General features: G+C 53.6%; 1 protein-coding gene across 5 annotated transcripts; it reads left to right on the plus strand.

Moving 5' to 3' along the window:
* Positions 1-491: 491 nt before the first annotated feature.
* Positions 492-20868, plus strand: Hr (HR lysine demethylase and nuclear receptor corepressor). Of its 5 annotated transcripts, XM_031361943.1 has the most exons (21): positions 497-620; positions 1124-1226; positions 2782-3377; positions 4602-5251; positions 5918-6698; positions 7879-8029; positions 8122-8309; positions 10151-10315; positions 11513-11602; positions 11748-11863; positions 13556-13637; positions 14263-14426; positions 14530-14766; positions 14994-15159; positions 15352-15421; positions 15698-15828; positions 15972-16091; positions 16186-16301; positions 18688-18852; positions 19273-19401; positions 19571-20868. In XM_031361943.1, exons 4-21 carry the CDS (start codon positions 4637-4639, stop codon positions 19631-19633), a joined length of 3549 nt encoding a protein of 1182 aa, XP_031217803.1. In that variant the 5' UTR covers positions 497-620; positions 1124-1226; positions 2782-3377; positions 4602-4636; the 3' UTR covers positions 19634-20868. The 5 variants fall into 5 exon arrangements, with proteins under 5 accessions (XP_031217805.1, XP_031217803.1, XP_031217804.1 ...); XM_031361945.1 differs by lacking the exon at positions 1124-1226 and having other exon boundaries at positions 492-620; XM_031361944.1 differs by lacking the exons at positions 497-620; positions 1124-1226 and having other exon boundaries at positions 2642-3377.
* The last annotated feature ends 797 nt before the right edge of the window (positions 20869-21665 follow it).

Genomic DNA, 21665 nt, shown 5'->3' on the forward strand with positions numbered 1-21665 from the left:
GATTGGTGCTCACTAACAAGCGACCTTCACCGCTGGTGCCTAGGGTTGGGGAATCCTAGGGGCAGAGCTAGCATTGCTGCACACACAGGTCCCAAGCTCAGCCTGGAACACAGCAGAGGCTAGATGGCAGTGGGGGAGGGCTAGAGGGAGGAAGGGCTCCAGAAGAGGAATTAGGTCAAGGATGTGGGTGGGTGGGCGAGAGGAAAGGATAGCATCTACCCCAAGCTTCCTCCTAGCTCCAGCAGCATCTCCACACTTCCCTTCCCTGCCCCCTCCCCCGTCCGGGGAGATTTCTCCCGGTATCCCCTCTTCCCCGTGTCTCCCACCCCAAGCATGGCCACAGGGGTGGGGGTGGGGTGGGGGGAGGCCAGCCTCAGCTGTCTGAAGGATGGAGGGGCTGGGGAAGCAGGGCTAGGTGCCCAGACGGCCGCGTGTGTGGGAGGGGATGTCCTCAGATGCCCTCCACCCGGCAGTCCCCGCTCTGACGTGGGTGCCCCCCCTTTCCCCGCCCGGATTAGTGGCAGCTTGGCCTGACTCTCCGGGGCTCCTTCCCCCGCCCTGCCGGCTGCCCACCCCTGGGCAGGGGGCTACTCTGCCTGAGGGGCATTGTGCTTGCCCAGGTAAGGGGCTCTGGGGTGGAGAAAGGGCAGCCGGCTGTTGAATGAGCCTGTGACTGTCAGCACGGGTGTGTGCCAGCATGTGTGCCAGTGTGTGAGGGGTCGGTGTGGGCTAGGGCTGGGCCCATGTGAGTCTAGGGGTGCTAGTCAGTTTGCCAGGTCCATGGTCTGGTCTTGTGACCACACACTGGGTGGCTTCCCCCGCCCCCCCCGCTGTGTTTGTGTCTTTTGTGTATGTCCTCAGCTCTGCTCCATCCTCAGGCACAGCACAGCACAGCCAGCTACAAGGACTCTGGCCTGTGGCTCTAAGGCAAGGATGGGGAGTGTGGTGGAGTGGGGGTGGTATTTCTCTTCACCTTCATCTCTACTAACCTCTAAGCATTCCAGAAGACTGTCCTGAGAGCTCTGGTCTAGTCCAGGCAATATAATCTGACAGGCAGGCAGATGTGGTGGCTGGAGGTGCGGGGGTAGGTTCAGCTCCCCTGACACAGTCCCTATCACCTTAGGGGAAGACAGCCACAAGCCCCTAGGACTCTGGTCAGACTGAGCTTCCACTCCGGCCACTTCCAGGCCTCAAGCCACAGGACGCTCCCACAAGCCTCTGCTAAGGTAGGCCAGGGAACTTAGATTGGGACCACAGGCACAAGCCACCCCACCACCTTGCCCTGGAGCCAGGCTGGGAGCCGGAGGCCAGGCTAGACCCCTGCTGCTCCAGTCCCTGTTAGACCCTCCTCGTTCAGCTGTTCAGCTCCCATGGCATACTAGGGTCAGGCCACCCCCAAGGGAGTGGATAAGAAAAGGAATATTAAAAACTCAGCCATGTAAACACCTCCTGCCAGCCTGCCCACCACAGACTTGGTCTCTGAAGCAGAGGATCTGTATCAACAAGGCCCAAGTCAGAGCAGGCAGATAGTCCTGACGGACCTCCTCCCCCAAGTACCTATCCTGTTCTCAACAGCTGGTGAAAGGCTCCTTGCCTTCACTCCTGTCCCTTAAGTGAAAGACCTTGGGCTCTTCGGGATACCCCTCTTCTTCAGTAATGGTGGAGTGACTTGGGACCAGGTTGTGGCCACCCAAATCCATTCCTTCCACAGCGGGTGAGGGAGTAAGTGATGTTGCTTCTGTTTCAGACTGGGCTCAGGAGGCCCAGGAGTAGAGGGGCAGAAGGTGGGTGCCTTTAGGGAAGGGAAGCACCCGTTGGGCGTGTGGGTTTCTGTGTGTGTCTGAATCTGTCTGTGTGTGTCTGAATCTGTCTGTTTGTGTGTGTGTGCTCTGGAACCACCCCCGCAGAAGAGCAGGGATGCTTCCTCGGGTGGAGGGTGCCCTGTTTGCCCATTTCCTCTCCTACTCAATGTTCCCTCCCAGGAGCCACTCCCATGGGCTCCTCTCCAGGCTGGGCCTGGGAGCACCAAGAACATTGAGGATGGGGCAGCCCAGGAGGCAACCCCAAGTGGAGCTTGCGATGCTTGTGTGCTTCTGGTCCCCTCGCCTCTCTGGACACTTGGTAGAAATCAAGGTGCTTAGCCCAGGGAACAGACCAGATGTCAGGTCAGGCCCTCCCAGATTCTAAAGCATAGTTCCCTGAGAGGGATGCTGGGTAGGGTCTTGGGCCAGACACCATGAAGAGTGGCTTAGCCAGGTGATGAAGAATGAGGTAGGGAAGACACCAGCCATTGGGGTGTGCCCAGAGCTGAAAAGGGCAGGAAGAGAGTGGTCTAGCAGGCACGGGCCTGCTGGCGTGGGTCGTAGCACCCATCACTGACCCGTGAGAACCCGACTGCCCCTGCCAGCTCTGGCACTGACCCCTCCCTGCCACCCCGCCCTAGCACCCCGGGGGGCACCCCGCCTCATCCTGGCCTGGTCCGGCCCCTCCCGCCCTTTGCTCCAGTTCCCGGGCTTGGCACCTATAGTGGGGGTGCTGCCCGCCTGCCAGGCTCCGGGCCGGGCCCACGGGAGGGTGGGGCGGCTGGGAAGCTGGCACACTGCCCCAGGGGAGCCTCTCTCGGCAGGCGCCCGGGTGCCGCGGGGGGGAGGGGGGAACAAAGGGCTCATTCTCCCCGTGCGCAGCCGGTGGCATCGCCGGGGCGTTGGCGGAAGCCCCCGGGGCTCAGAAGGGGGCAGGCCCAGGCGGGGCCGCCGAATCACGGGCTCCTGTTTCCCGCAGGGTGCTGGAGGAGGAAACCGGCGGAGCAGCTTCCCCACTCTCAGTTGCGCGTCTGGCGATGGCGATCAGAGGTCCTGCTGCGCTCTCCGCTGCGCTCTCCCTCCATTAGCCGCGCTACGCGGTGCTGCGCCCTCGCTGGTGCCTCGCTCCTGGCTCACAGGATCGGCCCCCCACTTCCAGGCACGACCCCCTTCCCCGGCCCCTCGGCCTTTCCCCCCACTCAGCCATCTCCGACCCGGGGCGCGCGTTCCCCCCGGCCCGGATCCTTCTCTCCCTCCGGGGACACCCGCTCCCTAGCCCCGGCTCGACCCTCCCCAAAGCGCAGCACGGAGTCTCGGCGTCCCATGGCGCAACCCACAGCCTCGGCCCAGAAGCTGGTGCGGCCCATCCGTGCCGTGTGCCGCATCCTGCAAATCCCGGAGTCCGACCCCTCCAACCTGCGGCCCTAGAGCGCCCCCGACGCCCGGGGGGAAAGAGAGCGCGAGCGCGCTGAGCAGAAAGCGGGAGAACGCCCCGAAGCCGGCCCATGGGGAGCAAGTGCCCAGCACCGGCTAGCACGACCGCCGCCCACACTGCGCCCGGCCTGTGAAGCCCAGGTAAGCGCCGAGAGGGAGAGCGTTCTGAGCTACTTGTAATGGGGGAGTTTATGAGCTGATCCCAAGGTGCAGGCAGGGAGTGAAATGCCGGTGTCATTCTGAACTGAACATCTTAACATGGAAAAGTTAGGATGTCCAACTAAGGGGGCTGGACTGAGAGCAAGCTGCAGCTCCAAAAAATCTTGGCGCTCCCGCCAAGGCTCCCGTACATCCACCCCTCTTGGGGTTTCCTCTGGCCTCGCAGTGGGGACTGCTCCGGGAGATTACAGCTGATCTGGTGCCACCTGTCATCCTGGTCCCTCGCTTGCGTGTTCAATTTTCCCTCGCTTGCGTCTCTCTGGGGCCCAGCCTGCTTTCCCCGCCTCCTTCCCTCCCCCCTCCGGGCTGCAGTTAGCAGCGGTGCCCTGGCACTGCTGCTGGGCTTGGGCAGCTCGACCCACCCTAGTCTGAAACCTCGTAATCCCTTCTCACATGCTGGCTCCCCTTGGGAGCCGAGATCCTAGCCCCAAGTAGTTGTCCTAGTACTCTTTGAAGATGCCAAGAAACTAGAGCCCATGAAGGGGCAGAGTCAGACAGCCCAGGTGTAGGGAGACACCAGCCAGCAGCCCTGGCTAGCTGCCCTGCCCAGTGACTCGAGCCTGCCAGGTCTGAACATCCCAGTCTTGCAAGTCTGGTGGGGGCTGAAGATAGGAGTGGGCAAGCAGCACCCCCAAAAACCACGGACTGATGTTCCGAGAGAGTCCTCGGTGTTCTGAGTCCCTCTTTAACATACGGGTACACTGAAACCCAGAGGCGAAAATGATCTGCTGGGTATCCGAATAGCAGGTGACACAGAGTCAGGGCCAGGATCCAGCCTCCCTGTCCTCGCAGCTGAGTGTCTTCTACTGAGCTAACCTTTTGCAGTCTTGCTTCCTATCCGTTTCCAAGACTTGTAACCAGATTCTTAGCTCCATAAGGGCAGAGCCTTTCACCCTAGAAGTGACAACCTTCTATTGATTTTGGACCCCCACATTCAGATAGGGGCCAGAATTTAGGAAAAGGCATCAACTTCCTGCCACGAAGCAGAATCCTTTGGGCCACCTGGGGAAGGCTGCTTTGTGCCCTGCTGTGGCCTGACACTTGCTTTACTGGTTTGAGCCACTTTGGTATTCCCAGGGTGGTGCCCACGGTTAAGATACATGGACCATGTGCCTAAGGGGTTCATGCTTTGTCCTTACACTCCAGGACCCTCCCTGGGAGAGCCCCATGAGGACAGGAGAATGATGGAGAGTATGCCCACCTTCCTGAAGGACAGCCCAGCCTGGGAGAAGACAGCCCCTGCGAACGGCATTGTGGGACAGGAGCCTGGTACCTCGCCACAGGATGGCTTGCGCCATGGGGCACTGTGCCTAGAAGAACCTGCTCCCTTTTGGAGGGGTGTTCTGAGCACCCCAGACTCCTGGCTCCCTCCTGGCTTCCTCCAAGGCCCCAAGGACACACTCTCACTGGTGGAGGGTGAGGGTCCTTGGAATGGAGAGAGGAAGGGCAACTGGCTGGGCAGCAAGGAAGGACTGCGCTGGAAGGAAGCGATGCTGGCCCATCCACTGGCCTTCTGTGGGCAAGCATGCCCACCTCGCTATGGCCCCCTGATACCTGAGCATAGTGGTGGCCATCCCAAGAGTGACCCTGTGGCCTTCCGGCCCTTACACTGCCCTTTCCTGTTGGAGACCAAGATTCTAGAGCGAGCTCCCTTCTGGGTTCCTACCTGCTTGCCTCCCTACCTGATGTCCAGCCTGCCCCCAGAGCGTCCATATGACTGGCCTTTGGCCCCAAACCCATGGGTATACTCTGGGAGCCAGCCAAAAGTGCCCTCTGCCTTCAGCTTAGGCAGCAAGGTGAGTGACGAAACACAGTGGGTGCATGGGGTTCAGTTGTCCCTATCCCTGAAGACAACCAAACACTGGGCAGATCTATTTCCCCGCCTCTTCCCTGCCCTGCCCTTGGGCCTCTACAGCCACTGACTCACCCACAGTTCACCCAGGATCAGGCCTTAGAAACTCTGCCCATGGAATGTCTGGCCTTATCGTGGGGGCCGAGCGTGGGAGAGCCGTGTAGTCCTCGTGGCCTGTTTCTGGGGCTCCTTTCTGACAGGCCACCTCACATGCCTAGAACTAGGTTTTTAAATGTTTGGAAGTCAAAGATGGGCATGATAGTGCATGCCTGAAATCTCAGTCCTCAGGGGGCTGAGGCAGGACTGTGAGGTCTATGCTAGTCTGGACTACAGAGAAAGAACCTCTCTCCAAAAAGCAAAACAGACAAAAGGACATGAGGGTCAAAGCCCAGAATTCTCTAGGAGGTCCTGATGTCCTTTGGCCATCATTTGTCCTTTGGTCGAGCATTAACCCTTCAGCCTCTGGAAAGCTTGGGGTGGGGTGTCGTGGTAGGTGGTACCACTTACTTGACAGTCTGTGAATTCAATAGTGACTGCTGTCAGTCCTGTTTGCTCTTTTAAATGCGGAGAACCTACATCAGCACTAGCTTAATCCTTCTTCCTCTTTTAGGGCTTTTACCACAAGGATCCAAACATTCTCAGGCCAGCAAAGGAGCCCTTGGCAGAGTCTGGAATGTTGGGCTTAGCCCCTGGTGGGCATCTCCAACAAGCCTGTGAAGCAGAAGGCCCCTCACTTCACCAGAGGGATGGGGAGACAGGAGCTGGCAGGCAGCAGAATCTTTGCCCAGTTTTCTTGGGGTACCCAGACACTGTTCCTCGGACCCCCTGGCCTTCTTGTCCCCCTGGCCTGGTTCACACTCTTGGCAACATTTGGGCTGGGTCAGGAAGTAATAGCCTTGGGTACCAGCTAGGACCACCAGCCACACCAAGGTGCCCATCTCCTGGGCCTCCTACCCCTCCAGGGGGCTGTTGCTCATCCCATCTGCCTCCCAAAGAGGGGGATCTTGGCCCTTGTAGGAGATGCCAGGATAGCCCAGAGGGAGGTAACAGCGGGCCAGGGGAATCCAGTGAAAACAGGAACAAAGCTGATAACAGGGCCTGTCCTCCAAGCCATCACACCAAGCTGAAAAAGACCTGGCTCACACGCCACTCGGAACAGTTTGAGTGCCCAGGTGGCTGTCCAGGGAAGGAAGAGAGCCCAGCCACTGGGCTCCGGGCACTCAAGAGGGCAGGCAGTCCAGATGTCCAGGGAGCAGCACAGGGCCCGGCTCCCAAACGCCCATACCACCCTTTCCCAGGCCCTGGGAGGCAGGGGGCCAGGGCTTGGCAGGAGACCCCAAAGACATCCACAGGAAGCAAGGCGGAGGCAGAGTACCAAGAGGAACAGAGAGGTAAGGGGGTGATGGGCTGCGGGGCTGGGCCTTTGCAATGGGTCATCCTAGGATGATGGAAGGTTTCATTCCTGAATCAACACAGTTCTCTGGCTCCTAGTGTTGGCTACCACAGCCTTCTAGCCAGTGGCTTCCATCTCTTGCCTCTCAGTGAGTTAGAGGCCATGCAATGCCATGGTCCGGAGCAGGAGTTCTGGGGACATAGCTGCTTCCTGGCATGCTGATCAGTAGCTGTGACCTGGAGACCATTTCTTCACCTCTGAGAACCTCAGCTCCCTCATCTATAAAGAGGGGGTAAAGATGCTCCCTACCTTGTGAAGACAACAGGAAGGATTAAATGGCTCGTCCGGGAACTGAAGAACTCATGGCTCTTAGGAAACAAAAAGTGTTCCATGCCACAGTTATTTGTGCCACGGATCCTAGTTTAGGCATTACCTCTCCTCAAGGACCACTGTCAGCATCTTTTGGACAGCTGAATCACGGAGACTCAATTTGGACTTTGCAGCAGGATGGCCTTTAGGGTACATCGTGGACTCTTCTGCTACACTGTGTCTGTCACAGAGGGTTCCAGCAATCCTGGAGCCAGATTGTTTTCTGCAGGATCACCTTATTCTCAGCCTCTTGGACTGCTGGGCCCAGAGGACCATCTCTGTGACCTGGCCCTGCACCTGGTGTGGGTCTGTCTGCACCCTTGGGCGCCTCAGTCTGGGCTGGGAAGTTGTTGACCCCTCTGCTGTCTTGGGTTACAGCACCTGTGTTCTGTGTTGAAACTCTGACCTTCTCCCTTTCCGGTGCCCTCCGGCCACCCATCTGTCCACGTTGGAATCATCTCACAGTGTCACATAGCCACTTAGCCTTTAGCCGACCTACTCAAAGTCTATACTGGCTGGATTCTGCATGTGTACAAGGACCATTGCTCAGGCTTCCCAGAGCCTTGGGCTGAACATGCTAAACAACCCTAAGCCTCCATTCCTGTCAGGAATATCTCCAGCTATTGTTGAGCCTTTGTGTGTGGAACATACCGAACTGGTCCTCTTTCGGGTTCTGAATGAGTCCTCACAAGCCAGGGGACCAGGGGCTGAATTAGCTGCATGTGGACAAGGGTGGATGTTAATTCAGGGCTTTGACTAGCATAAGCCCCAGAAACAAGACTCCCTAAGCAGATGCATTGTCTCCCCAGGGCCACGAAATGGCAGGGCTAGGCTCCAGGAATCCAGACTTGAGGATACATCCTGCCAGCATCACTTAGCAGGTGTCACTCAGTGCCAAAGCTGTGTCCAGGCAGCTGGAGAGGTAGGGGTGCTGACCGGCCACTCCCAGAAATCACATAGGTGAGTGTTGTGTCTGACAGGCAGAGCCAGCAGCACCTCACCCCCACCCATGGGCTCTCTCCTCAGGCCCCTTTGCTTCCTCTCATCTTCAGGTTGCCCCTGGAAGAGAAGCAGTTGGAGGAGGAAGATTCCTCTGCCACTTCCGAGGAAGGAGGAGGGTCTGACCCAGAAGCTCCACTCAACAAGGGCCTGGCCAAGCACCTGCTGAGCGGTTTGGGTGACCGACTCTGCCGCCTGCTGCGGAAGGAGCGGGAGGCCCTTGCCTGGGCACAGCGTGAAGGTGAGCAGATCTTCCTTGTGGGCCTGCTCCTGCATGTCCCTCCCAACCCACGTTTGCCAGTGCTTTGGGGGTTCCCAGGCCTACTCAGGAGAGCTCCGTCCTTCTTTGTTCCTATCTATCCCTAACACGGACTCTTGGTCAATCCTGAGGTTTCTGGCCCTGGGTGGGGATCCTCCTGGGAAGTCTAAAACTTTGGTTCAGTCTAGCTCTCTGAGGAACAGTTGGGCTGGTGGAGGAAACAGCCATAAGCTGTCTCAAGTGTCTCAAGAGCCTTGGAGGTGAGGTGACTCCAGAGAGGTTAAGGGCAAGGGAGGTCTCTAGAGTGGTGAGGCTCATGGGCCTCAGAAGTTGATGGGATTCAGGCTGAGGGTAGAGAACATTCAGCTGGGTCCTCAGATCCAGGCCACCCCTCTGCAGCTTTGGTCCCACGTTACTCTTTTCGTAGAGATCACCAGTGTCACTCTCCCACTCCAGAGAGGGGAGCCCCTAGTTTGTTCAGTCATGAGCCAGCTCCTGCAGGATCCGGCCACTCCCAAGCTGGATTCCTGACACACATCAGCCAGTTCTTCCCTTCCGGATCATCAAGCTTGTCTGCCCCCTGGGGCCTTGGCACTAGCTGTTTCTTCAGTCTGGAATGCCCTGGCCATCCCTTCCTACCTGATGGATAAGAGCTTACTCATCTTTTGGGGCCACTTGTGAAGTTCCCGGCCACGTCACCTTCATCTTCCCATGGTCTTTTCAGCCAGGAGCTCTATAGTCATCCTTGTGTCTGTGGGTTGTCTCCCTGAGTGGAAATGAGCTCTGGGAGGACAATACCTATTCCCGAGAAACTCTGAGTCGCTTTCTGCCTTCTTGGGACATGATCGGGTGTCCCGGATGTGTGCTCAGCTGGGGCCCTTTCTACCTACTAACCATGGCTTAGTCTGAACCTTGGCTCTTAAAAACAACAACAACAACAACAAAACCCCACTCCTTTGGGTAAGGGCAGGAGTGACCTCTTAGGTTTTTTCTAATCTATTAACATCCCCTGGATTAAAGGAAAGGCCATCGAAGGAGCTGCTCTGCCTTTCCACTTCTGGTAGCAGTGGGGCTTGGGGGCTGGGGCAGTAGATGGGAAAATGTGCTGAAGTGGTGTGGATTAGTAATACAGGCACACTGGGGAAGTCCCTGGGGCAAGACTGGGGGTGGGGCTGGCCTAGGAAGCTGAGGCCACTGCTGCCCTAGGAGTGCATGTCCCTAAGAGGATGGCTACTGCCAGACAAGGCTGTTGAGTAAAGCATGAGGAATGGCCAAGGAGCCCAGCACCCTTCTTCCAGTGGTTCTTGGTAGAAATTGCTCCCTGCCTCTCCTATGCTCAGTGGTTCTCAACCTTCCTAATGCTCTTCCGTACAGCTCCTCATGTTGTGCTGACCCCCAGTCACAAAATTATTATTATTATCAAAATTATTATTAATATTATTATTTTGTTTGTTTGTTTGTTTTTCGAGATAGGGTTTCTCTGTGTAGCCCTGGCTGTCCTGGAACTCACTCTGTAGTTCTGGCCTCGAACTCAGAAATCCGTCTGCCTCTACCTCCCAAGTGCTGGGATTAAAGGCATGCACCACCACCGCCTGGCCCCAAAATTATTTTTGTTGCTACTTCATAACTGCAATTTTGTTGCTGTTATAAATTGTAATGTACATATCTGATACGCAGGATAGCTAATCTGTAACTCTTGCAAAAGGGTCATTTGACCCTCAAAGGGGTTGTAACCCACAGGTTGAGAACCCTGCTATATGTGGTTTCCCCAAGGGGGCTGTGGGCTTGAGCCCTCTGACCCTGTTCTGTTCTATGATCATCAGGCCAGGGGCCAGCCATGACAGAGGACAGTCCAGGCATTCCACACTGCTGCAGCCGTTGCCACCACGGGCTCTTCAACACCCACTGGAGATGTTCCCACTGTAACCACCGGCTGTGTGTAGCCTGTGGTCGCATAGCCGGAGCTGGGAAGAACAGGGAAAAAACAGGTGAGAAAAAAAAAACAGATTTGCCTTTTTAGATTCATATAATTTTGTATGTGTGAGTATCTTGTCTGCATGTATGTGTGTGTACCACATGTGTGCCTGCTACTTATGGAAGTCAGAAGGGGGGGGTCAGAGCCCCTGGAACCAGAGTTATAGACAGCTATGAACTGCCGTGTGTATGCTAGGGACTAAACTTGGATCCTCAACAGTGAATGCTCTTAACCACTAAGCCATCTCTTCGTCCCCCTTCTTACCCATTCTTTAAAAGAATTCACCTGGGCACTGGAGATATGAATTTGGTGAGTAAAGTGATGGCCAAGCAAACATGAGGACATAAGTTCCGATCCCTAGCACCTGTGTTAAATCTGGCCATGGTGGCCCACTTGGGGATCAGAAGCAGGCAGGTTCCTGGAGCTCAATGACCAGCCAGCCCGGTTAAATTAATGAACTCCAGGTTCAGTAAGAGATCTAGCATCAAAAGATAAGGTGAACATGTCCACACATGCACGTGCATGCTTGCACTCAGATGCAAACACATAGAAGTTAGGTGCCTTCTTGGCACTTCTCACTTTGATCAGCTTCTACATTAACATCGTAAAATGGGTGTGGTCTCCATCATCCAGATAAGAATAACTCAGAGATGATCAATGACCTATCCAAGATCCCAAAACAAGTCAATGTTATAGCCGAGATTTTAGACTCGGGTCCTCTGATTCAGTCTGATCCTTTTCTAGAATCAGATAAATTTTTATATAACCACCCTGGAATCTTCAGTGAAAAAAAAATTATTATTTATTGACTGACTGATTGATTGATTGATTTGTGTGTGTGTGTGTATGGCATGCACACATATATGCACGCACACACCACAGCAAGCATGTATGATGGTCAGAAGACATCATTTGGGAATCAGTTCTCTTCTTCCATCATGTGAGTCCTGGGACTCAAACTCAGGTCCTTGGTGGCAAGCTCCTCTACCTGCTAAGCTGTCTCATTCTCCCACCCCCACCCCCACCCTGCTTTAGGATCTTGCAAAGCAGTTTGGAAGTTTGAAAACCTCTGCATTCCAAAGACAAGGATGCACAAGCTTCCCAGCTTCAAATACCGTGTATTTAAATACCGTGTACTTGGCCTTCCTCCTTGACCTTAACCTGTGGTTACCTTGCTTTCTGGACCTGCAGCTCCCTCTCTTCCTCACAGGCTCTCAGGAACAGCACACAGATGACTGTGCTCAGGAGGCTGGGCATGCTGCCTGTTCCCTGATTCTGACCCAGTTTGTCTCCAGCCAGGGTGAGCCATTGTGAAGGGGTGGGGCAGGTGGTGGGTGGATCCCGGAGGGAGACAGTCAAACTGTCTTGTTCCTGACCCTGGTGACATGGCCGTCTGGTTGGTGAGGCCAGGCTGCTCCATCTCCATCCCTCTTCTACACACCCAGCGCTGGCAGAACTGAGCACTGTGATGCACCAAGTCTGGGCCAAGTTTGACATTCGGGGGCACTGTTTCTGCCAAGTTGATGCCCGTGTGTGGGCCCCCGGGGACGGGGGTCAGCAGGTAAGCGTCAGGGCATGGGTGGCAAGCACCAGTCAGTGGAGCCCTGGGTGGAACAGTGTGCATGCAGATGAGTGCCGTTTATGAGGAGGGATCTTTCACTGTGGGTGGGGATGAAGAGGGACATAGAAGCTAGCAGAAAAAGCGATTCCTTACCTTCCCAGGAAGCATCATCCTGACACTGACTCTAGCCTGTACCTTTTCCCTCCACCCCCTACCACAAGTCCTCTCTCCCAGCTTCCTAGAGTCCTGCCTCACTTAGCCTTTGTCACTTTAATTTTGCCACCCCAGCCATGTGTCCTTTCTGTTCGATGTCAGCTTTCTCCATACCACCTCAGGCACCTGGCAGGCACTTAACATGCACTGTGAAAAAAAATTTTTTTAATGAACTTTGTGATTCTATGACAAAAGAACATTTATTTTATTTTACTTTTGGTTTTTTGAGACAGGATTTCTCTGTGTAGCCCTGGCTGTCCTGGAACTCATTCTGTAGACCAGGCTGGCCTTGAACTCACAAATCCAACCTGCCTCTGCCTCCCAAGAGCTGGGATTAAAGGCATGCGCCACCACTGCCCAGCTTAAATTTTTAACATTTATTTATGAATTGTGTATTTATGGGGGAGGAGCATAGCACATGCCATGGCCCACATGTGGAGGTCACATGACAAATTGTAAGAGTTGGTTCTTTCCTTCCCAGTGTGTGGGTTCCGGGGATTGAACTCAAGGTCTCAGGCCTGGCAGCTGTTCTTGTCTGCCAAACCATCTTGCTGACCCTGTTGAGAATGTTTCATGAGCCGGGCATGATGGCACATGTCTTGAGAGGTAGAGGCAGGAGTTAAGGGAGCTTGAGACCAGCCTAGTCAACATAGGGGGTTTGTCTCATAAAAACCAAGAGTTGCGATGTAGTTTGGTGCCAGAGTGCATCCCTGGCGTGCATAAGGCTCTGGGCTTTGTCCTTAACATGGAAAAACAAAAGATCCATTTTATTGTCCTTCTGGGAGTTTGTTTGTTTAAAGATAAGGTCTTGCTATGTAGCCCAGGTTAAATGAAAATTATAGTCCATCTGCCTTGGTCTCCAGAATACAATACATAGCAAGACTTTATCTTTATATACCAAACACTGCCACACATCCATGTGCAAAATTCAGAAAGTGTAGACAAGTATAATTAAGAAAATAATAGTGAGCTCCTATGTTGCTATTAACATTTTTACTTTTCCCAATTATTTGTCTACATATTTTATTATTTATTGTTGTTTGTGCCTATTTTAACACACTGGTTAGACCATGCCCTGTGGAGAAGTCCATGAGCAGTTTAATTTTTTCTCTCTCCCTCTCCTTCCCCACTCCCTCTGTTTTTCAAACATTTCACTCTCTGGCAAACAACTTGAGGACTTATAAGAATGCATTGTTAGAGCTAGAGAGATGGCTCAGCGGTTAAGGGCACTGGCTGCTCTTCCAGAGGATCTGGGTTCAATTCCCAGCACTCTGATGGCAGCTCACAACCGTCTGTAGCTCCAGTTTCAGGAGTCCTGACACCCTCATACATACATGCAGACAAAACACCGATGCACATAAAATGAAAAAAATTTTTAAAGGAACACATTGCTGACTCTTGAACATTGACTTGAGTTGTGTCTGCCATTTTTAAAACCTCTGCTTGGATTTGGGGGGTGGTGGTGGATGGGTTTAACAGAAGGAACCAACAGAGAAAACTCCTCCAGCTCCACAACCTTCCTGCAATGGAGATTCCAATCGGACCAAGGATATCAAAGAAGGTGAGTGGCTGGCTCCCTGCACCCCTTGGCCTGGGCATGCAGGGGGTAGGTGGGGAATAAAAGTCTCTGCAAGGAGAAACGTGATATTACTTTGGCCATCAACTCCCCTCCCCAGCAACACATAGAACAAGAATGGCCATCCCTCACCTCAGGACAGGTGTCCTGACTCCTCTATCCAGATTCTCCTGTTGTTTACTGATGCATTCATTCATTTCTGCCTCACTCCCTTGAGACAGGGTCTCTCCAAACCTGAAGCTATATTGGTGGCCAGCAAACCTCAGCCAGCAGGGCTCCCAGCTCCAATGCCATCCCCTCCCCAACCCAAGAGCTGAGGTGGCAGGCATAACGACAACATTTCGTTTGGTCCTTGTTTGTTTTATTTGTGAGTGTTGGGGAGTTGAACTTAGATTCTCATGCTTACACAGAAATTCTGTGTGCCTGCCTGCTGAGCTGTCTCCCAGTCTGAGACTCCCATTCAGAGCCACTATTCTTAGGGGCTCTGCAACTTTCTTTAGGAAGGCAGAGATGGGACGACACCCAGAAAGAGCACAGTAAAGCTGAGGTGCTATTGAAGTAAGAACTAAAGGCCAAGCAGAGAGTCAGTCACTCTTTTCTTCTTCAACAGAGACCCCAGACTCCACTGAGAGCCCAGCAGAGGATCGTGCTGGCCGGTCACCCCTTCCTTGTCCCTCTCTCTGTGAGCTGCTAGCCTCTACTGCTGTCAAACTCTGCCTGGGGCATGAGCGGATTCACATGGCCTTTGCCCCGGTCACCCCAGCTCTGCCCAGTGTGAGCAAGGGCTCAGAGGGAGGGCCAAAAGCCTGAGGACCAGAGGCTGGGTGGCCATCCTTAATCGGTTGAAGTGGTCCTGAGCCTCCCTGTCTCCCTACAGGATGACCGCATTACCAACATCCTGGACAGCATTATTGCGCAGGTAGTAGAACGGAAGATCCAAGAGAAAGCCCTGGGGCCAGGCCTTCGAGCAGGGTCAGGCTTACGTAAGGGCCTGAGCCTTCCACTGTCACCAGTACGAACCCGGCTGTCTCCTCCTGGAGCTTTGCTGTGGCTGCAGGAGCCCAGGCCTAAGCATGGCTTTCACCTCTTCCAGGAACACTGGCGGCAGGGCCAGGTAAGCTGGCTTGCCTCTCTCTTCCCAATGCTATGACTTCACCTGCTTTACAGGGTTCCTGTCCCCAGGCTCAGAGTGTCCCGGTGCTCAGAGGGAGCAGCAAAGGCTGGTCTTTTCTCAACCCCCCTCCCCACATGTTCTCCCCAGATGTCACAACATGCCCCCACCTGGCCGCTATGGACTTCCTAACAGCTCTTCTCTTTTTTCTTTTCCTTTCTTCCCCGCAGCCTGTGTTAGTGTCCGGCATCCAGAAGACATTGAGACTTAGCCTGTGGGGAATGGAAGCTCTTGGGACACTTGGTGGCCAGGTGCAGACACTGACTGCCCTTGGGCCTGCCCAGCCCACAAGCCTGGACAGCACAGCATTCTGGGAGGGATTCTCTCATCCTGAGAGTAAGTACTCCGGACACAGGATAGAGGGAGCTGGGAGCCTAACCTTGAGGCTTCATGTGTCCAGGGGCCCTGGAGGCAGATGGGGTCAAGAAAGAAACTAAACTTAGGGATGAGTGTCATGGGGATAATAAGAAAGAGTCTCTGGGCCAAGAGGCTCTACCTTGGGTCAATGATATCTGTCTTTTCCCTTAGCACGTCCAAAGTTAGATGAGGGCTCTGTCCTCTTGCTACATCGAACCCTGGGGGATAAGGACGCTAGCAGGTATGTACAGTACTAAAGACCAGGCCTATTTCTCAGCCACCAACAGTCCTCCCACCCCTCACCCTTGATGCTCTCCGAGCTCTCTAAAGGGTCTAGGAATAGAAGTCTAGCTAGTGCAGGGGATGGAGGGGTCTGTCTTAGGGGGAATGAGAGAAATTCCTGGGGGATGGATTTTGCCCTCCGGATAGTACCCCAGCAGTGGGAAGCTCTGAAGGATCTCAGGGGCCTGGGTTGGACTTGCCATGCATGATTCCCTCTGCCAATCCCTATCCCCAGGGTGCAGAACCTTGCCTCCAGCCTTCCACTCCCAGAGTACTGTGCCCACCAAGGGAAACTCAACCTAGCGTCCTACCTCCCCCTGGGCCTCACGCTGCATCCACTGGAGCCCCAGCTCTGGGCGGCCTATGGTGAGTGCCCTTCCTCTCCTATCCACCCGATTCCCCCACCTTACCTATCATCTTAGGGCACGTGTGCCTCCGTGCCCAGGTTTGGGGGCTGAGAATACATTTCTCATTTAACTTCCAAATGTTCTTGCTCTACCTCCACACAGGTGTGAACTCACACCGTGGACACCTGGGGACCAAGAACCTATGTGTGGAGGTGTCTGACCTAATCAGTATCCTGGTACACGCTGAGGCACAGCTGCCTCCCTGGTACCGAGCACAGAAAGGTGAGTCCTTGGCTGGAGATACCAGCAAGCCAAGCTGTCGATGACGTCTGCCTCTGCCTACCCTGGGCTCACCTGAGCCATTTTTCTCCTGCAGATTTCCTCTCAGGCCTGGATGGGGAGGGGCTCTGGTCTCCAGGTAGCCAGACCAGCACTGTGTGGCATGTGTTCCGGGCCCAGGATGCCCAGCGCATCCGTCGCTTCCTCCAGATGGTGAGGAGGGAGGGAACCCAGAGCCTATTCTTTGTCCCTGCCCATCTCTGTGTATGTTCCCATGTCCTGAGATCTCGTGTGTGTGTGTGTGTGTGTGTGTGTGTGTGTGTGTGTGTGTGTGTGCGCGCGCGCTCTCCCATCTCCTGTGATCCCGCTGCTTACACTAGTCCTGAAGTGAATTAGCTAGATTCGGGTACAGGTGCAGAGGGAGCAGGTGAGAAGTGTGATTCTCTGGTGGGACTCAGAGAAGGAGAGGGTAGAGCAGAGGAGTCAGAATCCAGTGATGAGGTGAGGCATAGTGTTAAGGGTCTTGGTGAATTGTTTCAATTAATGAAACAATTAATTCTCTTCCTCACTTCTGAGTTAGCAGAGGGTGGGGACAGTTTCTTTCCCATTTTACAGATGAGAAAACCGAGGCTTAGTGGTAACCCTGGGATCTGAGCTTACATTTAGCCAACTCTAGGTTCCTCCTGGGGACAGGAAGTTTCCCCTTCCTGGGCTGCGGGGCTAAAAGAAACAGCTGCTCCCTTTTTTATAGTTCATACTGTGAGGAGAGACCTCTAGAGGAGGCACTAGCCATGAAGAGGGATGAGGGAGGAAGGTGGGGGCATATACCTACCAGGATAGGTACCTAGTGGTGGAGATAGGGAGAGAAGAAGGCAGAAGACTCCAGAAGGACAGGAGAGATGGGTTAATAAAGATTATAGCAGACAGGGTATAGCAGTACTGAGGGAGAAGGGACACAACGAGCTTAAAGCCAACCCACACTATATAATGAGAGCCTGTCTCAGAAATAAATGAGCCAGGCATGGTGGTTTATACCTATAATTCCAGCACTTAAGAGGTAGAAACAGGAAGATCAGAAAGTTCAGGTCATCCTCAGCCTACAAGGTTAGTTTGAGGCAAGCCTGGGCTACATAAGACCCCTGTCTGAAACTCCTCCTGACTACCCCACCAATAACAACAACAACAACAACAATAATAATATTAATAATATTAATAATAATAATAATAATGTGATGTTGGTGCGTGTCTTTAATCCCAACACTTGGGAGGCAGAGGCAGGGAGATCTCTATGAATTCGAGGCCAGCCTGGTTTACAGGGTGAGTCCCAGAACAGCCAGTATTATACAGAGAAACCTTGTCCCCCCAAAGTACCATAATAATAATAATAATAACAATAATAATAATAATAATAAATGAAAAGGTGGGCCTGCTGATTTCAAAGTCCGGCTGAGTCCCAGTTGTCCTAGAGAAAAGATTCTCACCCCTGCTGAGATACACACAGCCGGGCAAGTGCCCATATGACGTCTACCATGCACTCACTGCTCACAGACACACACATCTGCAGATGCACACGCAGATGCTGTGACACAGCAGAGGGGAGCCTACAAGAACACCATCATCAACAGATGGCCTTGTCTGCTCTGGGTGTGGCTGGCTGTTGGCAGTCCCATACGACCCAGTGGGGTGAATCATGGGGAGGTCTGAGGGGCACTTTCTCACTGGGTGGCCTGTTACTGCTGTAGCCCCAGGATAGACTTGAATCTTTGGACTAAGGAACCTTGGCATTCTCCTGGGACTCCTCCCTGGGGGATGTGGTTCACAGGCCTCTCAACCCACCCAAGCCCTGCCAGCACCCTCTCAATCCAGGGACAATGGCTGAGGTCCTAGCTGAAGAGAGTGGGTTTAGCTGGTGGCCAGTTGGAGCATGGTGCTGGCACTCACTTCTGCAGGTGTTCCCTGGGCAGCTCTTCTGGACTTCACTTGTCCCTGCCTGTCACAGAGCCTGGGCTCTGCCTGGGCTGGTGACCATCCCGTAGCTGGGCCTGCTGCAGGGGCCTCAGCCTGTCCACCCACTTCGAGTCAGAGCTTCTGTGTGGCCCTGCTTTTTCCTGGATCCGGGATCATCTCCCCCCTCCTTGAACCCCCCAAGGAGAGAAGCTACTGGTTTCTCCCCAGTTTGGCTTACAATACAGGCTGTTTACAAAAACTTAAGAACTCCTTGTGAAGAGAGTTCTGAATGGGGCTTGTGCACGACATCATCCTGGGTTTTTGGAGAAAGGGACATGGAGAGAACAACAGGTCAGGCCAGGGTCACAGAAGCTATGAAAAACACATCCCAGGAAAGGAAGGGATTTAGATCCCTCCCCCCACCCCCAGCTTGAGTGTCCCCTACTCTAAACTCCTTCCAGTCCAACCTGGACCTACTCCCATCCCTTACCACCAACCCTCCTCTCTCCTACCTCTTCCTTCTCTTGCCTGCCCTTCAAGACAGCTTCAGCACCCTATTGCACCTGATCTTCCAAAGAGACCCCACCCCTTTCTCTTTGAATCCCTGCCTTCATCCCCACAGAGACATTCATCTCCCTTTCTCCTCTTGAAGGTGTGCCCAGCTGGAGCAGGCACCTTGGAGCCTGGTGCCCCAGGCAGCTGCTACTTGGATGCAGGGTTGCGCCGGCGCCTAAGGGAGGAGTGGGGTGTGAGCTGCTGGACCCTGCTGCAGGCCCCTGGAGAAGCGGTGCTGGTGCCTGCTGGGGCGCCCCATCAGGTGCTTCCCTGGTGGGTGGGGTTTAGCAGAAGATCAGAGTATCGGGAGGAGCAAGGACTCTATGTCAGAGTCCTGATCACACAGCATTCTCTTACCTGATAGAAAGCTAGGCAGGGCGGGAAGCCATGGAGATAGCAAAGCTGAGGGTCTTGAAGACTTCAAAGCTATGTGGGACCCTCTCCAGAGATCTAATCTAGTCTTGGCCAGCTCACTCAGCACTCCAGCATTTCTCAGGTCTTGTTCTGGCCATAGCCTTCGGGATGTCTGGTTCTATAACTAGGGGTTACTGCTTTCTAAAAAGTTGGATAAGGAAGTAGACTTACTGATCAGAGGGATGGAGGGGACAGTATGGTTTGAGCCTCAACTCACCCTCTTGCCCTTGTCCTACATTCTCCCCCTCACCCCCCACCCATGGCACAGGTGCAGGGCCTGGTGAGCACAATCAGTGTCACTCAGCACTTTCTGTCTCCTGAGACCTCTGCCCTCTCTGCTCAGCTCTGCCACCAGGGAGCCAGCCTGCCCCCTGACCACCGTATGCTTTATGCCCAGGTGAGTGCTTAAAGGCAGAGTGCACTGCTGCCCTCATCTCCTCGGGGCACAGCCGCAGTAGGCAGGACAGCTCTGGCTGCTGGTCTGTCAGTGCTGGCTAAAGGTGTTCTTGAGAAGGGTAGAGAAGGAAGGTGATTGAAAATTCTGTGTCGTTTTTTCTTGTTCCCAGATGGACCGGGCTGTATTCCAAGCAGTGAAGGCAGCTGTGGGGACGTTACAGGAAGCTAAATAAGGGATCCTGGTGCCTGGAGGGGTGGTGGGCAGGTAACCGAGTGTCCAGTCTGCATAATTTCAATGGGGAAATGGTACTGGGGAACTTAGACGGTGTGATCCATTCTACAAATATCTCTTTGGGCACAAGCAGGGAACCCTGTTCCTCATCCTGGCCCTGGCTCTAAAGGGATCAACTGTAGTGCCTACAGCTGCTCCCCTCTTTATGGTATCAGGTTCATGCGAGGGGTACATGACTCCTTCTGACCCCCGTACTCCACCCCTTGGGGAAGCTTGGGATTGTTTTGGTTTAAACAACACTTCCTCTTGCTGCTTTATCCTGTGTTGCCCCTGGCACCCACCCCCACCCCCAGCTACGCTACAGCTCACCAACATCCATACAAAGCTCTTCCGACTGTGTAGGTCTGCTGGACTGGGAGCCACAGAATTCTTCCCTTACAGAAGAGCTGTGGAGTTGGGGAAAAGAGGGCCTCAGTTAATGGGCCAGGCTGGCTGGAGGGAACAACATGGGCAGAACCACTGGGTCCTGCTTATGCCTCTCTCCTCTCTCTGCTTCCCGATCTCTATTAAAATCGGTTGTCTGGTGACTGCTGCCAGCATAGTTGGCCTTACTCTGCCGGCCACCACGTGGGCTAGGGAAAGAAGGCAGACACAGAAATCTGATCTGGAGCAGAAGCTAGCAGACAGGGTGAGCAGGGACTGGGGACCTGGTGACAGAGACCTCAAATACCACTGCCAGATCTTTGGGAGGCCTGGACCCCTGGAGCTTTCTGGGGACTGAAGATATTCCTGACTGACAGCGGGAAGGCGGAATTCTAAGGTGCAGCACTCAGATGGTCTCCCTGGGTGGCATCAACCTGTGGAGATTACAGAACCCCTTGCCTCTGCCCCACCTATGCTGTGTACTCTGACCTGGAGAGACATCCAGGATAGCCCTGGCTCAACTCAACTCCTCTTGGTGTCCAAGCCCCCAGGACAGAGTGTCACTGCCTCAGACAGCTGACCTTTACCCCCATGGCTCTTTCTGGTGCCAACAGCTGACCCTTACCCCATGGCCCTTCTGGTGCCAACAGCTGACCCCTACCCCCATGGCCCTTCCAGTACTGCTTGGCTTTCCTACCTCTTCCCCTGTGTATCTCAACCGCACATGTGCGCCAGCTCTTGTTATACTTAACAGTTCCTGCTGTGGTTTGGGGATTTTTTTTAATTAAATAAAAATTTTTATTACAAATAGAACATCTGTTCCGAGCATTTAAAAGCAACAACAGAGGCACCCGAGATCGTCTCTCACCCAACATAAGCATTGCTAGATTAGGTTGTATTTCCTGGCATTTTCTTCAGAGAATCTTGATTGCTTTCTTTCAAGGGTGTGTTGTAGCTGGGTGTGATGGAACACACCTGTAATCTCAGTACCAAGGGAGATGGAGAAGCAAGAGGATCAGAAGTTCAAGGCCAGCCTGGGCTACATTGTGATTTTTTTTTTTTTTTTTTTTTTTTTTTTTTTTTTTTTTTTTTTTGACGTCCGCTTGGGCTTCAAGAAACCCCATGTTAAAAAGAAAAGGTTAGGCTTTTTTATTGAAGAGGTTAGTCATTTTCACTTTTATTTATTTATTTTTTTAGGATTAAAGGTGGGGTGAGGGGATTCTAGGGAACAGCCATGTTTTACTGTGTCTTTTTCTTTTCACTTAAACCGTTGCATTTAATCCCTGACAATATTTTGGAGTACAGACGATCTATTTCCGTTTTATAGAAGAAACGGGCAGTTTGGGGCTAAGTAAGTCACCCGAGGTTACACAGTCATTTTAATGACAGAATGGGATTTGAACCAAGTTTGCTGACTCAAGACACCTCGTAGACATTCTCGTTTTTTGTGCTTAATGGAGTTTAAAGACAGGCTTGTCTACATCTCCATCCTCTTCCTGGAAGATGACTCTAGCCCCGAATGACATGTTCTTAACACTTGGCCTTCTATACCCTTGTCCTGATGTCACCCTGAACCAATATAGAATGCTTCCCAGGAGAGATGGGACACT

Source organism: Mastomys coucha, unplaced genomic scaffold (assembly GCF_008632895.1).
Source record: "Mastomys coucha isolate ucsf_1 unplaced genomic scaffold, UCSF_Mcou_1 pScaffold9, whole genome shotgun sequence".
Classification (NCBI taxonomy): Eukaryota; Metazoa; Chordata; class Mammalia; order Rodentia; family Muridae; genus Mastomys; species Mastomys coucha.

Bases quoted from the DNA above. Each gene is read 5' to 3' on its own strand.
- Hr (XM_031361945.1), top strand. From the start codon at position 4,637: ATGATGGAGAGTATGCCCACCTTCCTGAAGGACAGCCCAGCCTGGGAG. The intron at 15,160-15,351 runs GTAAGTACTCCG...CTTTTCCCTTAG, and splicing joins GGGATTCTCTCATCCTGAGA to CACGTCCAAAGTTAGATGAG. The intron at 16,302-18,687 runs GTGAGGAGGGAG...CTCCTCTTGAAG, and splicing joins TCCGTCGCTTCCTCCAGATG to GTGTGCCCAGCTGGAGCAGG.